Genomic DNA, 21392 nt, shown 5'->3' with positions numbered 1-21392 from the left:
TTTGGTGTCAGAAAAGGCATACCAGAGCACGTCAAGGTCGAGGGGGTCTCCTTGCAGAGGCTGCAGGTAACGTTGAGGAGTCCAGAAGAGGTCCGCTCATGGTGGACTTTCGCTCTAGACTGACTGGGAGCGATCCTCTAGAAAGGAGCTAATCTAACTAAGAGCTGAGCCCTGAATGCCAGCCTCCTTGACATTGTCCACAAAGATACCATGGTCGACAGTGTCAAAGGCAACTGAGAGATCTAACAGCACCAGGGCCTGAGGAGTACCTCTGTCAGCCCTATCTCGCAGGGAGTCCAATACCGCCAGTATTACGGTCTCCGTTGAGTGGGCAGACCAAAACCCAGCTTGGTGTGAGTCGAGATAGTTTGATTGTTCAATAAAATTGGAAAGGCACTTCACCACATGAGCCTCCAGTACCTTTGCCAGGTACGAGAGCAAGGAGACTGGGCTGTAATTCAACAGGATCTGGGCCCCTGATTTCTTCAGAAGGGGAACCACAATTGCCTCTTTAAAGGCCTTAGGGACACAACCCTGGAATAGGGACTCATTCAGGAGAGAGAGGGCTGGACCCGGGAGGCCGGTGAAGGCTTCTTTTAGGACGTGTGGTGGGCAGCAGTCCGTAGGGGATCCAGACTTTACTTTAGACAAAAGGTCCTGGAACACCTGTATACAGTAGTTTTCTGCAATCTTCTCTGCTGGTGCAGATCGGTAGTGCCCAGCTCTTCTTAGGTGGTCAGGAACTGAAGTTCATGGACTGGGGATGCCACCTAAAAACTAGATTTAAGGGTGTTATAAGGGAGTGACAGGTGGTGTCCAATGGGCCTTTTGCATGGGGTGTCTAGGCCCTCTAACATGCCCACCTTCTGTGAGAGGAGGACACAGTCCTAGCCCTAACTGGATAAGTCCCATCATCTTCAAGATGGTGGGCACTGAAAAGTGTACTTGACCTAGCCTCCAGCATCCGAGGGCTGGGGTTGAAAGAGGGGGGCACATCGCCTATTCTATCAAAGGTTTCCGGCCTGTCCCGACACTAAAAAGGAGGTGAGGACAGAATGGAGGCCAGCTCCTTCGAACAGGAGAGGCTGGGGTCACATTAAAAAGGAGGCAAGACCTCTGAAGCACCCCACCACGGATGGCTCTTCCTGTCCAGGTGGAGACGTGAACACCTCCACCCAGGAAAGGCATTGTTCTCAGCCTCAGAGTGCGCAGGCACTCTCCCCTGAAGTCAGAACACACTCTGGTGGTAGCAGGCTGGCTCGGGCCAGTCAATGACCACACTAACGATTGGTAGGTTTCAGGGGACCCCTCTAAGGGGCCCTATGTGTGCAATTTATAATAAAATCGACACTGGAACCAGCGCAAGTTTATTATGTTGAGATGCTTGGTGCCAAACATCACATATTTCAGTGAAGCCATCATGGAGCTGGCGAACTCATAATGACGAGTGTCCAGCCTATGTACTTACTATGACTTCCCTGGTCACTTACAATATCCAGGAATCAAGTAGGATATTGCAGGGGCATCAGGGGCATTTCATGCAGATATGCCCTCACAGGGGTGTGAGGATGTAGTGCAGCAGCCAGAGCTGCCGACTCGGGAACTGGGGATCCGGGTTTGAGTCTCTGCTTCAGCGCAACATCGTGTCATTCTGAGCAAATCACTTTATCACCCCGTGACCATAGACAGCGTCTGGAAACCCTCACAGGTAATGAGCCGCACTATATAAATCTGCACATTTTAACTCACTGCCTGAGATATGGGTAGGAAACCCCTCTAGCAGTGTTTATGGGAATGGCACACAAGGATGTGTGCCTTGTCGGCTCTTCAGTTTTGTCTGCACCAAGACACTCAGGCCGCTGTGGCAGTGTGCATGTGCTTGGTGAGGGGTCCCTTATGGTGGCATAATTTGTGCTGCAGCCCTTAGGGACCCTCTTTAACCACAAGGCACTTGGTACCAGGGGTACCTTTTACTAGGAACTTATATGTGAGCTAAAGGGGTGCCAATTGTGGAAATTACGTGTACAGTTTAGGGAAGGAGCTCTGGCACAGGGGGCCTGGTTGGCAGGGACGCTGTGCACTTCCAGTCTAAACCACAATATTTTCCAGGCAACAAGTACGGGTTGACTATGTCCAAAAGAGACATGTATATTTGTGACGCTCTCACCCCCAAATGAAAGAGGATGAAACTAACCTTCCTCTATAGAGTCTTCATCGTCCTCTTGGTGGACAATGTGAGTAATGCAGGGATACAGGGCCTGGCCCTTAAGTGGCTTACCTCTTTCCAAGAGGATCGCACTCAAGCTGTACGCTGTGCCCAATTCTCTACCCCTAAAGTCAAATTGACTTGTGGGGTGCCGCAGGGCTCCTCCCTGTCACCGCACCTTTTTATTCTGTATCTGTATCCTCTAATTCAATCCTTAGACGAAAGGAAGGTATGCACTTTTAATTAAGTTGACAATCATCAACTGATCTTGGAAATCGACATGTCTGCAGCCTCCGTTAGTAACTTTCAAACTACCATGTGACATATTGGTAGCTGGATGAACAGTAACCACCTGCATTTAAACCCAGACAAAGCTGAAATGATCCTAATTGGTGGGTCCTGGAACTCAAATTTTTGACCGACTTAGTTGGGAAACCCACCCCTACCATCTAGAACATGGGTACTCACAAACTTTCTCTCGGGGACAAAATTTACAGTGTGGTTTGTGTCCGAGGGCCGCACCGGTGGGGGCAGGGTCAGAGGGGGAGTGGTTGGGGCTAGAGCAACAAAAAAACTGTGGCCATGAGGTTGAACACAGGTCCCTGCAGCGGACGCCTTCGTCCACTGAGCCACCAGACCCGGCATACACACGTCTCTCTCTCATTCTCTCTCATTCTCTCTCTGTCTCTCCCTCTCCCTCCCTCTCTCTATTGCTCCCTTTCTCCCTCTGTCTCCATCCCTCTCTCTCCCTCCGTCTGTCATCCTCGGTCTGTCTCCCTCTGTCTCCCTCTCTCCGTCTCCCTCACTCTGTCTCCCTCCCTCTCTGTCCACCCTCCCTTTTTCTCCCTCTCCGTCTCCCTCCCTCTGTCTCCCTCCCTCTCTATCTCCCACTCTCTCTGTTTCCCTCCCTCTCTCTATTTCTCTCTCTCCCTCCCTCTCTCCCTCTGTCTCGCTCAGACTGTCTCACTCCCTCTCACTCCCTTGCTCTCTCTCTGTCTCCCTCTCTCTCTCTCCTCCCCTCTCCCTCACTGTCTTCCTCTCTCTCCTTCCCTCTCCCACTGTCTTCCTCGCACTGTCTCCCTTGCTCTGTCTCCCTCGCTCTGTCTCCCTCGCTCTGTCTCCCTCACTCTGTCTCCCTCGCTCTGTCTCCCTCTGTCTCCCTTTCCCTTCCTCGTTCTGCCTCCCTCGGTCTGTCTCCCTTTCCCTTCCTCGCTCTGTCTCCCTTTCCCTTCCTCGCTCTCCCTCCCTTTCCCTTCCTCCCTTGCTCTCCCTCACTCTGCCTCGCTCTCTCTTCCTCCCTCGCTCTCCCTTCCTCCCTCACTCTCCCTCGCTCTCCTTTCCTCTCTCTCGCTCTGCCTAGCTCTGCCTTGCTCTCCCTTCCTCCCTCCCTCTCCCTCGCTCTCCTGTCCTCCCTCACTCTCCCTCGCTCTGCCTCCCTTTCCCTTCCTCCCTCCCTCTCACTCGCTCTCCCTCACTCTCCCTTCCTGCCTCCCTTTCCTTTCCTCTCTCCCTCTCTCTCCCTCGCTCTGCCTCCCTCCCATGCTCTGCCTCCCTTTCCCTTCCTCCCTCCCTCTCCCTCGCTCTGCCTCCCTCCCTATCGCTCTGCCTCCCTCCCTCTCCCTTGCTCTCCTTCGCTCTGCCTCTCCCTCTCCCTTGCTCTGCCTCCCACCCTCTCCCTCGCTCTGCCTCCCTTTCCCTTCTTCCCTCGCTCTCCCTCCCTCTGCCTCCCTTTCCCTCCCTCCCTCTCCCTCACTCTCCCTCCCTCTGCCTCCCTTTCCCTTCCTCCCTCCCTCTTCCTCGATCCCTCTGCCTCCCTTTCCCTTCCTCCCTCCCTCTCCCTCACTCTCTCTCCCTCTGCCTCCCTTTCCCTCCCTCCCTCCCTCTCCCTTCCTGCCTCCCTTTCCCTTCCTCTCTCCCTCTCTCCCTCCCTCTGCCTCCCTTTCTCTTCCTCCCTCCCTCTCCCTCGCTCTCCTTCCCTTTCCCTTCCTCCCTCTCTCTACCTCGCTCTCCCTCCCTCTGCCTCCCTTTCCCTTTCTCCCTCCCTCTCCCTCGCTCTTCCTCCCTCTGCCTCCCTTTCCCTTCCGCTCTCCATCGCTCTCCCTCCCTCTGCTGCCCTTTCCCGCTCTCCCTCCCTTTCCCGCTCTCCCTCCCTCTACCTCCCTGTCCCACTCTCCCTCACTCTCCCTCTGTCTATCTCCCTCTACCTCCCTCTGTCTCCCTCTTTCATCTCACCCTGCCTGTGTGTGCCCCAGCTGAGACAGCTTCACGGGCACACACACACACATACAGCCGCACCTGAGCACTTCACAGGACTTTAAAAGAACATTTTCATGGTAATGAGGCTTTTGTATTTCACCTCTTAGTGCCCTTGCAGCTCCACTCTGACTATCACTGGAATGGCGTGCCCCCACAGAGCAGCAGACTCTCACAGAGTCGCGCCCAGTGTTTGCAGAAACTCTTAAAAAATTTTTTTTTTAAATCACAGGTATGATGTCTGCAAGGTCCGTGGGCCACCAAGGAAGGTTTGCCGGGCCGCTGGCGGCCCGCGGGCCGTACTATGAGTACCCGTGATCTTGATCAACTAAAAGCCTTGGCATCACAATTGACTGGGATATGTCTATGAAATCCCAGATTGGGACGGTGGTCTCTACCTGCTTTTTTCAGCTCCATAAGATCAGGAAGATGAACATAAGTTACTTACCTGTAAATTGTGGTTTTCCAGTATTGGTATCTTTGATAGATTCACATGCTTGAATGCCTGTCGTCGAAGTGTGAGTCCCACGGTACATAGAATAAATAGCAATATAGCATTAGCATAGTGAAAGCATAGCTAAAAGAGCAATAGGACGTATTGTAACATAGAAGGTAATAGGAAAAAACTTGTCACTTTAATAACTTGTCCAAGTCATTAGATATGGTCCAAATTCCAGCCAATCAGGCAACAGAACTCTCTGGAACCTTCTCCTCAGAGGCGCAGGCTCTCAGATTTTTTAGCACAAGTGTGGCATAAAAGCCAAGGAGAAGAGGGGAGCCTCTGAGGGGAGGTGGGTGGGTCGCATGTGAATCTATGAAAGATACCAATACTGGACAACCACAGTTTTCAGGTAAGTAACTTATGTTCTTCTCCAGTATTGGGGTATCTTTCATAGATTCACACGCTTGAATCAGAGTAGATAGCAGTAAATTGAGAACTGTGCATGGTAAACCATAAGTAAACCGTAAACAGAGTATGAGAGAATACATATACGTATATTACATTATAGCTGTAAACATGGGCACATCTGCAAAAACAGAAATATATACATATATACAATGTGTGCAGGAGGAGGTAAAAAACAGAGGCTCACCTTACTTAAAAAGATTACGTAGCACCGCTTGCCCCACAGCTGTATCAGCATTGTTGGCAGCTTCCAGACAGTAGTGCTTGGTCGCAGCTCTGCAAATCTGATGAAGAGGCACACCAGCAAAGAGAGAAGTAGAAGAGGAGACTGCTCTAGTAGAGTGCGCTTTAATCGTTACATGAAGTGTCTTGCCTGCTTGCTGATTGCAAGAGGAAATTGCTCTAGATATCCAATATGCAATAGTCTGTTTAGCAACTGGAGGTCCTTTACGCATCCTGCCGTAGGCTATGAAGAGCTGATCAGTTTTACGGATACTGGTTGTTCTTTGCAAATAACATTTCAAACATCTCTTAACATCTAGAGAATGTAAAGTCTTTTCTGCTGGCAACTGTGGATTAGTCAAGTCAAGTCAAGTCAAGTCAAGTCAAATAACTTTATTCGGTTATTTAAAATAACAACCATAAAAGCATTACACACAAAACATATATTGACTCGTATTTACATAAAGAAGTTAAAAACAGCTAGATTAAATTGATTATAAAAGGTTACAAAAAGTTACAGCCAGGATGTACACTCAAAATGTTAAAAAGGAGTGTTCAGAGGATATAAAAAGGTTAGTATTTTTCTAGAGATATATCTATTACCGGTACAATTAACCTTCCATACTTTTCCTAAATTTGAGTGCTAATTTAAAAAAACTGCATACAAATAGGGTACAATCACAGCTTAGCATCTGAAGATAATAAAGTGCTGGTCTAAATTGAGAGAAATTCAATTTTTTAAGACAGGGTTTTAAATATAACCTCCGTGGTATAATGTAAAACGGACAGAAGAATAAAAAGTGTGCCAGGTCTTGCGGAGACTTTTCGTCGCAGCCGCAAGCCGGCAACACTTGTCCACGGTAGGATCCCTTTGGCACGGCCAGCAATAAGTGAAATAAATCCAGCCTGAACCTTGTCAACAGAAAACGATCATAGCTTGACATTGGCCATGACAGGGACGGTTCCATGAGCAAAGTTGTTTTTAATAGCACATGTTTTCGTACACTTCCTTTCCTTATTTCACCGGCGTCCCTGACTAAGTACCTGGAAGAGATAAAAGCCTTCTTCACAAGAATAACATCCAGTTTCGTAATGGATTTTGGAGTTAAGAAGAGTTCGGGCGCCCAATTTCCCTGAAGCAGTTACTTAAATACTTTATCCATGGAACCTTAAGCCTGTTTTCCCATGTTAGCGCTTCCCTCAATATAAGCTGAGTAAGAGGTACATCGTTATTTAACCAACAATTTAGCCAACATACTAGAGGGTTTACTGCTATTTTATCACATAGAAATGGTATACCTAGCTCTTCATGTACGGAGAAATTTGCTATTGCTGTGGATTAGGGAAAAAGACTTTAAGATGACAGGCTCATTCAGGTGGCAATCAGATGGAACTTTAGGAATTAAGGTCGGATTAGTGCGGAGCACCACAGCGTCTTTGGTGAATTGAAGAAAAGGTGGTTTGATAGTAAAAGCTTGGATCTCGCTGACTCGATGTAAGAGCTAAAAGCAGCGATGTCTTCAAGGAGATGAATTTAAGATCAGCCCTACGAATGGGCTCAAATGGGGACTTCATGAGTTGTGCCAACACAATGTTCAGATACCAAGGAGGAGGCGGGCGTCGAATTTTAGGGAACATCTGAAATAAGCCTTTGAAAAATTGTTGAATAATTCTTGAAGAATAAAGAGAATTGGAGCCATCCTGACGGAATTTGAAAAGTGCAGCCAGAAAAACGTTCATAGTAGAGTGAGAGAATCTGGATTTTGCAAATTCTCAGAAAAAAGGCAGAAGCTGCTCTGGCGTAGAGTGAACAGGGTGAACAATTATTTATTTATTTATTTATCATTATTTGTAAAGCGCAACTGACACCCTACGGGTAACCTGGCGCTGTGATGCAGGCGACTAGCTTAGGGCCGAGAGACTGTGTCCCCTGCCAGGAAGGAGTTAGCAGGATGCCAAGGAGCATACTCGAGGGTAGAGCCAGGTTTTTAACCTTTTTAGGTCTCGGTAATATCCGGTCTGCCGAAGGCAGACCGGAAGTCCGAGATTTAATGTTGTTTAGTAGGGCTTCAGAACCCGCCTCCCTGCCCTGCCTCTCCACCATTGGCTGGCTTCCTAAATGGAGGCCAGCCATTGGAGGAGAGAGCCGTCCCTCCAAAGAAGCCCCGTCTTTTTCGGATTTGGGGGCGTGATTTTTTGCGTTCTTTAGCCCTGTGACGTCGTCCGTCACTCAGGACAGCAAAACCACGCCCACAAATCCTCAAAATCCGGAAGCTTGTGTCCGCCATTTTCTATCCTTCGCAGTGAAGGTAAGCCCGTGTTTGTTTCCCTCCGTGCCTTCTTCCCCCTGTCTGTTTCCCGCCCCCTCACGCTCTCCATGTATTTTCGCTGTCTGTGTCTGTTTGTGCCTACTTCCCCCTGTCTGTTTCCCGCCCCCCGCCCGCTCTCCATGTATTTGAGCACCTCGGCTGCTCCTCCTTGGCTTCGCCATTCACCGCCTCAGCTCCCTCCTCAGCTTTGGAGACATTTCAAACTTCATCAATCAAGGACTCGACATTAATTCCTCCTCCTTTCGAGCAGAGCATCCCCAGCCGCGGCCACGGCAACCTCAGCAGCGGCGGTGGCAGCGGCAGCCAGCCCAGGGCCCGCGGCCAGAAGCGGCTCTTGAATGGAGGGGCCCAGCAGCCCCCGCACCCGGCCCTGGCCTAGCCCGGGGGGCTGCCCCTGGCAGCAGAGTTCCCCTGGAAGAAGGAGAAGAAGTCAGCCAAGAAGAGCGCCCCGACGCCAGCCTGTTCTGCCTCGCCGTCCCCGTCCTCCTCGGTGCCAGTCTCGGCTGCAGGATCTCCTGAAGGTCGGTATCCTGGGAGTGGGTGAGCTCGGGGAGAATCCGGAGCCGGGCCTTTGTCTGACTAGGGATCCCGGTAGAACTGATTGATTCTTTTTCATTGTGGAGGGCCGAACTCCTCCGTCCAAAGGGAAGGAAGTCCACCTGACCCCCCCATACGCAGCCTGGGTCCGGGGTGCTCCCCAGGGGCGGCCTGCAGCTGGCTGGCATGCTGACTGCAGTACTGGGGGCAGCATATTTTTCCACCGTGCCAGAAGGGCATCCCCTGGGCACGGCCTGGTTCCCTATTTAGGGGGTGCGAATCCGTTCCAAGCCATTCACTAGTGGGCGGGGTATAAGCTGCACGAGGTGTGCAACGCTTTTGGGGTTATAGGTCACTGCTTTCCACTACTGCCGGTTGTTTACTGAGTGGCATTTACAGCTAATGTGAAAAACACAATTAAATCAAATATTAGAGGCGCACCTACTACTCTGAAGACTGGTTATGTAGTCTGGATGTCTGAAGGTGATAAGGCAAATGAGTCCTAGATGTGCAGTGGGAGAAAGCTGGATGGTTTCAACTTGGTGCTGCATGCGAGAAGGCTAATAGATAGCACCTTATGTGCAGAGAATCCAGCTGAGCAGTACCAGCGAGAATGGGGGTGTGGGATCATCACAGTTGATTACATGTGCATGAGGGAGCGCATGAGAGATGGTGAGCGGGTTAGTTGATATTCATGAACAGGTGTTTAAATGCGTCGCTTTCTTAAATAATTCTGAGTGAACTTTTGGTTACAGAGTGCATTTTGGGCGAAATGTTGCTGAATGCATCTTCTGCCACAGTAAAGCATTTTCAACCTTTGCACTGTGGTATTAAAAGAAACAAACGCAATTTGTAGTCCTTTTTAGAGTGTTTCTGAAAATGTTCTCCGCCCTGACCTCCGCAGGTACGCTTCAGTCAGGGCAGAGGGGTTAAGGGCATTGTGATGAAGCAGACACACCCTCTTACGGAAATGTACACCCTGTGAACTCCGCCACTAACTTGCCACTTATGTAAAATGCTCATTCTCACCTACATTGCTACTTAATTTATATTCTACATAATATTTTGAGCTAGCACTGGCACGGGACAGAAGAGAATACCTGTGCGGCTAAGAGACAGAAAAGAAGCATCTTGGCGCTCTACATAGCACCTAAGAAAAGAGATCATTGAAAAAGAAGAGTTATACGGAGTTAGTAGAAAGTGTGCAGCATCACTAATTTTGAGAACAGAAAAAAGGGCATCTGACTACCGCCAAATCATAATTGTTTAATCTAATATTGATCTTTTTTACAGAATCATTTCCCCGCACAATTTTAAAGGGGGAGAACTGACTGACACTTTATTATGTATGTTTTAATGGCTGTGTTTTTGTAGCGTTACCTTATCACAAAATGGCCTGTTCGGCGCATTTAGCGCACAATACCGAAGACAATAGCGTATATCTGATTTAAGTTCCCAAACTGGTCTGCCCCATACTGCTGCTGCTGGAGCTCCGGAGGCTGTGGTATCCCTCGCACCGGTGACCCACAGGGCCCGCCCCGCTGCCCTTCCTGGGAAACGTGCTCCAGCTGAACCTGAATGACGCCACGACATCCGTCAGTAATCGCCCGCTCCTCGGCATTTAAAGATCTTTCAGGGTCGCGCATTGTCCCGAGCCAAGTCCCGGCGTAACCTAGACTTACAGGATGTGCTGGACAAGCTTGCAGACATGGGGATTGCTATCCGTGTGGCTTCTCCGAAGCTGGAGATGGAGGAGGTAAGTGGGGGGCTACTCTCAGATGTTTATTCTCTCTTTTCTAGGTTCAACATGGCCCGTGGCGATTCCCTTCAGCGATGTGCACCGCTGTGCACGGAGTTGTTCAGGCAGGTATGTATGTTGATTTTAGTTTATGTTAGAGGTAAGGCATATTTTTATTTTTACACTGCACTGTCCTTTTACTGCTGCACTCTCTCCTCAACCTCTCCCTGCGCCATCGCTTCACTGCTGCACTCTCTGCTCAGCCCCCCCCATCCAGGCTGCAGCCCTCACTCCTCCACTGCACCATCACTCACTGCTGCACTCTCTCCTCAGCATCTCACGGTACCATCGCTTCACTGATGCACTCTCCTCAGCCTCTTACTGCACCATCCCTTCACTCTCTCCTCAGCTCCACTATACCGTCTCTTCACTGTTGCACTCTCCTCAGTCTCTCACTGCACCATCCTTTTACTGCTGCACTCTCTCCTCAGCCTCTCCCTGCACCATCCTTTCACTGATGCACTCTCTCCTCAGCCTCTCCCTTCACCATCCCTTCACTGCTGCACTCTCTGCTCAGCCTCTCCCTGCACTGTCCCTTCACTGATGCACTCTCTCCTCAGCCTCTCCCTGCACTGTCCCTGCACTGCCCCTTCACTGATGCACTCTCTGCTCAGCCTCTCCCTGCACCGTCCCTTCACTGATGCACTCTCTGCTCAGCCTCTCCCTGCACTGTCCCTTCACTGATGCACTCTCTCCTCAGCCTCTCCCTGCACTGTCCCTGCACTGTCCCTTCACTGATGCACTCTCTCCTCAGCCTCTCCCTGCACTGTCCCTGCACTGTCCCTTCACTGATGCACTCTCCTCAGCCTCTCCTTGCACCGTCCCTTCACTGATGCACTCTCTCCTCAGCCTCTCCCTGCAGAGTTCTTCATTGAGGAACACCGCCTAGCCTAATCTTATCATGAAATTCTAGATTTCAGTCATATGTTAAGAAACAAGTGTGAGTAGAAACCTTTTGGGTGGAGAAAATGTAAGACATTAATATTGTGAATTTTTTGTTAATTAGTTGATGTTTGCAAGTACTAACACTTCTCTGTGTCAAGTAAAGACCTTGAGAGTTTTGTAACTTTCAGATACTCAAATTGTGGATTTTGTTGCAATTAAAATATTTTCAAGGCCTGAAATTTCTTTGGAGGTTGCATGCGGGCAGCCTAAGTTATCCTGCAAGAATTTCTTGATTAATCCTATTGAAACTACAATATGTGTTCTCTCATGTAAAGTCAGGTTGTTAGAAGCTTTTCTGCAACTCAAGATACGCCTTACTTTTTAACTGGTGTGGGTGCATTTCTCATGTTTAGTGAGATCTCCTTTATGAGTATAACGTTTCTGGCTTTCCCCTCCTGTATAAGGCTTTAGTCCAGTGTGAATTCTCTCATGTGAAGTGACATTGTATTCGTGATTAAACCTTATCTGACATTCAGAACACACAAGGCTTTTTTCTCCCGTGTGAGTTTGCTCATGAAAAGTGAGAAGTAATTTGTGACCAAAACTTTGCTTGCATTTCGAGCACTCGTAAGGTTTTTTCCCAGAGTGGGATCTCTCATGAAGCATAACACTATCTTTCAGATTCAAGCTTTTATGGCATAAGGATTTTCTCCAGTGTGGAGTTTCTCATGGTGAGATAGCATTTTTCTCTGCAGCTTTTCTGGCATTCAGAGCACTCATAAGGTTTTCATCAGTATGGAGTGGATTATGGTTAGTGAGGCTGTGCCTATCAAAAAATAGGAATTTCTGGCATTCACAGCATAGGTAATGTTTCTTCGCTGTGTGCGTCTGCTCATGTAGAGTGAGATTGCATTTAAAATTGATGATGCTTTTCTGGCACTTGGAGCACTGAAGTATTTTTGATGGTGTGTTTTCTTATGGTGCATGTAACCATCACTACCTCTGAATCTTTTCTGACATTTAGAGCACTGATGTGTTTCCCCCAGTGTGGATTCTCACATGTGCAGTGAGATCAGATTTACGGCTGAAACATTTTTGGCATTCGGAGCACTGATAAGGTTTCTCCCCAGTGTGGGTTCTTATATGATGAGTGAGACCGTTTTTGTCAATGAAACATTTCTGGCATTCCGGGCACTGATAAGGTTGCTCTCCTGTGTGGGTTCTTCTATGCCGAGTGAACTGGGTATGGGTATTGAAACATTTCTGGCAATCCGTGCACTGATAAGGTTTTTCCCCAGTGTGGGTTCTTATATGGCGAGTGAGATTGATTTTTTCACTGAAACATTTGTGGCATTCAATGCACTGATAAGGTCTTTCCCCAGTGTGGATTCTTATGTGCCGTGTGAGACTACTTTTTATACTGAAACATTTCTGGCATTCAGAGCACTGATAAGGATGTTCCACAGAATGGGTTATTGAATGTTGAGAAAGGCTTTGTTGGTTACAAAACCTTTCCTGGCTTTCAGAGCACTGATAAGGTTTTTCCCCAGTGTGGATTCTTATGTGCTGTGAGAGACTACTTTTTAAACTGAAACATTTCTGGCATTCAGAGCACTGATAAGGTTTTTCCCCAGTGTGGGTTCTTATATGCACCTTGAGTTGGCATTTTACATTGAAACATTTCTGGCATTCAGAGCACTGATAAGGTTTTTCCCCAGTGTGGGTTCTTATATGCACCGTGAGATGGCGTTTTTCATTGAAACATTTCTGGCATTCAGAACACTGATAAGGTTGTTCCACAAAATGGGTCACTGCATGATTAGAAAGACTTTGTTTGTTACCAAACCTTTTCTGGCATTCAGAGCACTGATATGGTTTTTCCCCAGTGTGGATTCTTGTATGTTTAGTGAGTTTGATTTTTACACTGAAACATTTCTGGCATTCAGAGCACTTAAAAGGTTTTTCCCCAGTGTGGGTTCTTATATGATGAGTGAGACTGTTTTTGTCAATGAAACATTTCTGGCATTCCGGGCACTGATAAGGTTTCTCTCCAGTGTGGGTTCTTCTATGCCGAGTGAGCTCGGGTTGGGTATTGAAACATTTCTGGCAATCCGTGCACTGATAAGGTTTTTCTCCAGTGTGGGTCCTTATATGTATAATAAGTCCTATTTTTCTAATGAAATATTTCTGACATTCAGAGCACTGGTAAGGTTTTTCCCCAGTGTGGGTTAATACATGTAGAGAAAGACTTTGTTTTTTACAAAACCTTTTCTGGCATTCAGAGCACTGATAAGGTTTTTCCCCAGTGTGGGTCCTTGTATGTACAGTAAGGTCTCTTTTTTTACTGAAATATTTCTGGCATTCAGAGCACTGGTAAGGTTTTTCCCCAGTGTGGCTTAATACATGTAGAGAAAGACTTTGTTTTTTACAAAACCTTTTCTGGCATTCAGAGCACTGATAAGGTTTTTCCCCAGTGTGGGTCCTTGTATGTCGAGTAAGGTCTCTTTTTTCACTGAAATATTTCTGGCATTCAGAGCACTGGTAAGGTTTTTCCACAGAGTGGGTTATTACATGTCGAGAAAGACTTTGTTTGTTATAAAACTTTTCTTGGCATTCAGAGCACTGATAAGGTTTGTCCCCAGTGTGGGTTATTGCATGTCGAGAAAGACTTTCTTTGTTACCAAACCTTTCCTGGCATTCAGAGCACTGATAAGGTTTTTCCCCAGTGTGGATTCTTGTATGTACAGTGAGTTTGCCTTTGCAACTGAAACATTTCTGGCATTCAGAGCACTGAAAAGGTTTATCCCCAGTGTGGGTTCTTCTATGCAGAGTGAGACTGGATTTTTGACTGAAACATTTCTGGCATTCAGAGCACTGAAAAGGTTTTTCCCCAGAGTGGGTTCTTATATGCTTAGTGAGATTGTTTTTGTAAATGAAAGATTTCTGGCATTCAGAGCACTGGTAAGGTTTTTCGCCTGAGTGGGTTATAACATGTCGAGAAAGACGTTGTTTGTTATAAAACCTTTCCTGGCATTCAGAGCACTGATAAGGTTTTTTCCCAGTGTGGATTCTTATATGTTCAGTGAGATAAAATTTACTGCTGAAACTTTTTTGGCATTCAGAGCATTGATAAGGGTTTTCCACAGAGTGGGTTAATGCATGTAGAGAAAGTTGCGGTTTGAAACTAAACCTTTTCTGGCATTCAGAGCACTGATAAGGTTTTTCCCCAGTGTGGATTCTCATATGCGTAGTGAGATTAGATTTACGGCTGAAACTTTTTTGGCATTCAGAGCACTGAGAGAGGATTTTCCCAGTGTGCATTCTCTCAAATTCAGTGAGATGAGATTTATGGCTGAATCTTTTTTGGCACAGGTAACTTTTTCCCCAACTTGGGTTATTTTGCTTTGATTGAGGCGGGTTTGAACACTGAAATTGTTCTCACAGCCCGTGTTTTTAAAATGTGTATTCCTAGAGTTAATATCTCTACATTTAGTTTTCTCTTGCTTATATGCCACGGTAAGAGTGAACCCGATTTTAGAGTCGGGCTTGTTTAGATAATGTTCAGCATTTATCTCTAAAAGATATTGTGTGTAATCTTCTTAACACTTGAATTGAGCAAAATATGTCTGGATGCAGCCCTGTAACACCGGTCGAAATGTTTGTAGCAGATAATAGTCTTTTGGTTATAGCCTCTCCGGCAGCAACTTATTTTGTGACTGAAGTTTTTCTCAAATCTATTAGTATAGGTTCTTACCAATGCAGTGATAAGGTGTTAGTCTGATATTTAATGATTAAACTGAGGAGTACCTATTTGCACTGGCGTAATGGCAGTAACTGAGAACATTAGAACATGCACAGTAATATTGTGGCTCATCAGTCGCAGAACATCAGTTCCTTTTACCCGTTCTGTGTTTGGTGTAAGGTTAAGGATTGTAGTTCTGAAGACAAGGATTTATTTACATTAGCTAGCGCAACAGTGCTCATTTAATCCATTTTGATATTTAACAGTTTTAAATATCACTCCTGCACAACAGATAAGGTTGAGGCGATTTACATAGAATTACAGAACAGTACACAATAAAAAGGAAACAATCTGAGATGGTCATGAACAACACAATAAAGTGGTGAATTTTTAACGTTTTCGCCAGAGTGAGCAGAGTGGGTCGAGGTGTTATATCCCGAGGCAGATAGTCTCAAACTTGCGTAACTGGTTAAAAACAGTTGTTGAACAAAGGTGATTTTCCAATCTTTTGGTTGTTAGCGTGTCAGTTTCGGAGTCTTCTTTCAGTGTCTTTTCTTTGATGGTTTGCAGAAGAAACCTTTTGTTATATCTTTCTTTTATGCAGTGTGTGCTTCCTCTCTGAAATTACATGATGCTTTAGATCATGCGTGCTTTAGATGAACGTTATTCTGTCATGCTGAGGCAATTTGTCTTTCTGATAATATTTCAGATGAGGACGTTGCGATTGGTCTTTCTGGCACTATTTCCGATGCTGTGTGGACAGATATTCAACTTTGGGGGGGGAAAAAGAAAGAGTGATCAAAAGGATATTGAAGCACTCAGTGTTTGATAAAATACCCCTCACACACCAAAAGGCCCCTTGGTGTCATGCTTCATCATTGGGGTCTTCGCACCCCTCTATCGGGATGCGGCGTGCTGCGACCTACGGATACGCGGGAGCACTTTCAAGTTGACTATGTGTAGTGTACAGTGTGTGGGGTATGTGAATAAAGTGAGTAGGGAACGTGGTGAAGGTTTTAAAAAGTACCTGGCACTTGAGAGAAAAAAGATTTTTATTCCGAACTCTGGCTGGTACTATTAAAAATAAGTGCAGGGCGAGATCAACCTGTTGTGATAATGAACAGGATCTCTGGTGTGCTATGTTGTCGACATGTTTCGGAGACTGGCTCCTTCTTCAGGACAGGGGCACAAACTCCCTTCCCTACTCACGTCTTCTTCTACAAAAAAAGTGTGATTTTTACAGAAAAGTGAAATTTTTGTAGGAATAGGCTAAGTGTGCCTACAGCGGTCTGCTACAAGTACAATGACCTGCAGAAAGACAAAAACCAAAAGACTAATGGTTACCCATGTAGCGGGTAGTTGCAAGACGCAGTCGCCTTGAACCACACCATTTGCTTGATAATAAGCTAGTAAAAACGGACTCACACCACATACAACATAAAACACATAAAACTAGGATTTTACTGCCAGTTGTACTCATACTTGTGAAGCCTGGTTGGTGGGCTTCATGAACAGCGTGTAGGGGTGTTGCTCCAATGGCTATCTGTAGTAGAGAATGATGTAGCTGTAATTTTATAATTCAATCTCACTTACTTTGGAGGAAAAAGAGGATCTCTTGTAGGATGTTCTTTTCTAGGTGATATACTCACAAGGTCTGGACACTCTGATCGCCGCCTACCCCTCGCGCTACTCCGCTGGTGTGGAGTCATGCGAAGGACATGGGTATTTATACTCTGTTTCGTTAATTGGGCGGAAACGGGAGTGACACCATGTATGGGTGTTCCGCATGTCAGCCATACAGGGCGATCGTATGTTACTGCTGCGTGAGCACAGGATCAGTGTCTGTCTTGTATGGTTAGTTTCCTTTGTGCCGCTATGTCTTCGCGCATGCGTAGTGCGAGTTCAGGTTGTCTAATCATTCGCGCATGCGCGGTAAGCCCCAAGCGCCAAGCGCACTGGGTTCTTTTATCGGAGGAGCGCGATTACGGTCCACGTGTCTGTTAGATGCACCAGTTATTAGTTGAATGGTGCTGAGTGAGGATAGCGACCTTATACACCCGAAGTGATTAGTAACCCCTTGCTAAGGTTGAGAATAAATGACAGTGGATCATGGCAGGGGAACCTTTTGACAGATGGGAATTACTCTATCAAGTACAGTACTGATGTTTTAGTGGTACTTATGCTGATAGTTGGCTCCAGGGCACATCATCATTAAGCCCAATGATATGGGTGCCCAGACGGAACACCCATCTTTGTTCCTTTTGGAAAAGACCAGCATCAGTGGGCAACTGTTCGATTATTGTCCATTTCAAATCGTTGACGCAGTGCTGCATAGTGAGGAAATGTGTGGCCATTTTCGTCGTACTTTTCTTACATCTCACATTGCTTTTGTGTTCATTCAATCGTGTTTTGACGGCTCGTGTTGTCATTCCCACATATTCAAGATTGCATGGGCACTTGATAAGGTAGATAACGTTTTTAGAGTTACAGTTCGTAAATCTCCGCTGCTCCCATGTCGATCCATTACGGAATGTGAGTTTTTTGCTTTTTTCGGTTAAATGGCAGCTGCTACAATTACCGCATGGGAAATGACCTTGAATCCCTATGGAAGGTCGATTTTGGTCTCAGACCAGTGTCTGTCATCACAGCTTGTGTTGGTTTGTCACTGAAAAAGACCTGTAGTTTTAGTTTTCGTACAAATTCCTTCATTTCCACGTTTACTTTGAAGATGTCCGGTTTTTGTGTCGGTACAAATCCCAAACCTTTATTTAGTACCTGTCGTTGGATACTCGTCAGAGGTTTGGAAGTGAGATTTACCACTAGGTCCCTCTCTGGTTGCTGGTTGATGCCTGGTTGGGTAGGGAGCCTGTCATGCTCCTGGTTTGTCTGGGGTTCCCTTGGTCCGTTGATTCCCAGGTGACGTTGTTGCCCTTCCGGTTCAGGATCATCAACAAAGCACTAAAAAGAGCTAGAAACAATAACAGGGAATCATTACTGGAGGAACGAACCAAGGAACCCACTCAAAACAAAAGACCAATCTGTGTGACCACTTTCAACACAATGTCCAATGCAGTATCCAAGATTGTGAACAAACATTGGAGAATACTGACGAGCGGTGATCTGGATCTAGACAAACCAATGTTTGCCCACCGCAGAGGACGCAACCTCAGAGATATTTTGGTACACACCAGACCGAAACCTACAACAGCATCCCCTCAACCATCCATAGGGATTCAAGGTCATTTCCCATGCGGTAATTGTAGCAGCTGCCATTTAACCGAAAAAAGCAAAAAACTCACATTCCGTAATGGATCGACATGGGAGCAGCGGAGATTTACGAACTGTAACTCTAAAAACGTTATCTACCTTATCAAGTGCCCATGCAATCTTGAATATGTGGGAATGACAACACGAGCCGTCAAAACACGATTGAATGAACACAAAAGCAATGTGAGATGTAAGAAAAGTACGACGAAAATGGCCACACATTTCCTCACTATGCAGCACTGCGTCAACGATTTGAAATGGACAATAATCGAACAGTTGCCCACTGATGCTGGTCTTTTCCAAAAGGAACAAAGATGGGTGTTCCGTCTGGGCACCCATATCATTGGGCTTAATGATGATGTGCCCTGGAGCCAACTATCAGCATAAGTACCACTAAAACATCAGTACTGTACTTGATAGAGTAATTCCCATCTGTCAAAAGGTTCCCCTGCCATGATCCACTGTCATTTATTCTCAACCTTAGCAAGGGGTTACTAATCACTTCGGGTGTATAAGGTCGCTATCCTCACTCAGCACCATTCAACTAATAACTGGTGCATCTAACAGACACGTGGACCGTAATCGCGCTCCTCCGATAAAAGAACCCAGTGCGCTTGGCGCTTACCGCGCATGCGCGAATGATTAGACAACCTGAACTCGCACTACGCATGCGCGAAGACATAGCGGCACAAAGGAAACTAACCATACAAGACAGACACTGATCCTGTGCTCACGCAGCAGTAACATACGATCGCCCTGTATGGCTGACATGCGGAACACCCATACATGGTGTCACTCCCGTTTCCGCCCAATTAACGAAACAGAGTATAAATACCCATGTCCTTCGCATGACTCCACACCAGCGGAGTAGCGCGAGGGGTAGGCGGCGATCAGAGTGTCCAGACCTTGTGAGTATATCACCTAGAAAAGAACATCCTACAAGAGATCCTCTTTTTCCTCCAAAGTAAGTGAGATTGAATTATAAAATTACAGCTACATCATTCTCTACTACAGATAGCCATTGGAGCAACACCCCTACACGCTGTTCATGAAGCCCACCAACCAGGCTTCACAAGTATGAGTACAACTGGCAGTAAAATCCTAGTTTTATGTGTTTTATGTTGTATGTGGTGTGAGTCCGTTTTTACTAGCTTATTATCAAGCAAATGGTGTGGTTCAAGGCGACTGCGTCTTGCAACTACCCGCTACATGGGTAACCATTAGTCTTTTGGTTTTTATCTTTCTGCAGGTCATTGTACTTGTAGCAGACCGCTGTAGGCACACTTAGCCTATTCCTACAAAAATTTCACTTTTCTGTAAAAATCACACTTTTTTTGTAGAAGAAGACGTGAGTAGGGAAGGGAGTTTGTGCCCCTGTCCTGAAGAAGGAGCCAGTCTCCGAAACATGTCGACAACATAGCACACCAGAGATCCTGTTCATTATCACAACAGGTTGATCTCGCCCTGCACTTATTTTTAATAGTACCAGCCAGAGTTCGGAATAAAAATCTTTTTTCTCTCAAGTGCCAGGTACTTTTTAAAACCTTCACCACGTTCCCTACTCACTTTATTCACATACCCCACACACTGTACACTACACATAGTCAACTTGAAAGTGCTCCCGCGTATCCGTAGGTCGCAGCACGCCGCATCCCGATAGAGGGGTGCGAAGACCCCAATGATGAAGCATGACACCAAGGGGCCTTTTGGTGTGTGAGGGGTATTTTATCAAACACTGAGTGCTTCAATATCCTTTTGATCACTCTTTCTTTTTCCCCCCCCAAAGTTGGATTTTCTTTGTTTATGTAAGTATCAGAGTGGAGCACAAATCCGACGAATAGCTCTACCTCCCTTTTTTTGGTTTAAACTACTGTGTGGACAGATATGCCTTTGCTCTGGGTTAATGAAATGCAAAATTAGAGACTTCACTTACAGGTATAGTACTTTCCTCAGCTCCCACTTCCTCACCACACCTAGATTTTGGAAATTGTTTAAACTTAGAATGCTGGATGTCCTTCAGTTTTTCAAAATAATCCTTCTTATGGCACTAACATTCAGTTGGCTGGTGCTAAATCTTGCTTTCTTCGTCCGTAATTTCAATCACCTATAGTATTAAAATTAAATAGTTAATACATGTAAATATCCCCAAAAATAATTTACAAGCCATATCAAAGCAGAATTGCAAAATTTTGAAAGTGTTGAGCTGTTCTTCAGACAGAGCAGGGTGTAGAATGGTAGACTGAGAGTACTTGGATCTAGGAGTGAGGATTTGTAGAATTTCCAACATTTTATTAAGCTCAGAAAGGATACATGTACCCTATGGACTTGTAACATAGAATCCCAAAAGCAGATAACTGGGGGAAACACACAATTCTTCCCTCTGTTAGAAATATCTTTCCCCTTCCCTCCCCTGCTTCGCCCATCTCCCCCCCCAACCAACCACATGCATATATCTACCTCCTGCTTAAAACAAGTGGTAAATAAAAGCAGAAAAACAGTATGAAATAGTGAATGGCATGTGGTTTGACAGGCAGAAGAATCTGTTCCTCGTGGCAACTCCCCAGTACATGGCGTCAAAACTGTAACTGCACGTTACTGGGATAAATCTACCACAAAACAATTACATGAGATTTTTCTGCCACCCCAGTACTGTGCAACTTCTAACAAGGGACTATAAGAGATCTTGGACCGGTCCTGTGACCTGGAGGGTCACACCAAGTGTGCCCTCATTTAAGGCAGAGGACTGTCATGGGTTTAACAGCTAGAGCGGTGATGGCAATGCACCCTGTTGTAAGGACCAATAGCCTGATTAGATCTTTGCATCATGGTCAGTGGAGTGGCTTTCTACTGACACACCCATGTAATGCTCCATTTCTATACCTGTGCCCAGACTTTGCAATAACATCAAGTGCATGTTTAGGGTGTTGGTGTGCGTAGCATAAATGCAATGTGAGAGTGCGACAGAGTAAACACCATCTCCTGTCTGCCAGTTGTGTATACAAGTGGGACCATCTATCCCTCATTTATACCAGAGTTCAAAGTCCTCTGTTACCAAGGAATAATGTGCTCTACAAAGTACGCAGGTGCCTGCTGTGGCACCAGGGATGGTGTCAGCCTGACAGTTTATCTAAATTGAATGGACATCACCTGTAAGCTGAATTACTTAATGGAAAAGCTGTGTAACTGTCCTGAAGAGCCTAGAAGTCTGCCTAGAAGCCTGCCTGTCTGGTAAGAAAAGGAAGGGA

General features: G+C 46.3%; 1 protein-coding gene across 3 annotated transcripts in view; it reads right to left on the bottom strand.

Moving 5' to 3' along the window:
• Positions 1 to 10891: 10891 nt before the first annotated feature.
• Positions 10892 to 21392, bottom strand: part of LOC144806455 (uncharacterized) — a 56568-nt gene continuing 46067 nt past the window's right edge. For 2 of the 3 annotated variants that reach the window (XR_013605806.1, XR_013605807.1), the window contains exon 3: positions 20028 to 20251. Coding sequence is in view for 1 of the 3 variants with exons in the window: in XM_078672817.1 (XP_078528943.1) it covers positions 12159 to 14459 (2301 nt within the window). In the remaining 2 variants the exon portion in view is untranslated. Of the gene's footprint in view, positions 15632 to 20018; positions 20252 to 21392 lie in introns of those variants that run through there. The other variant, XM_078672817.1, reaches the window with a different exon arrangement.

Source organism: Lissotriton helveticus (assembly GCF_964261635.1).
Source record: "Lissotriton helveticus chromosome 1_1 unlocalized genomic scaffold, aLisHel1.1 SUPER_1_unloc_75, whole genome shotgun sequence".
NCBI lineage: Eukaryota > Metazoa > Chordata > Amphibia > Caudata > Salamandridae > Lissotriton > Lissotriton helveticus.
Note: the sequence above shows the minus strand (reverse complement) of the source record. Positions and strands in the feature narration are given on the sequence as shown.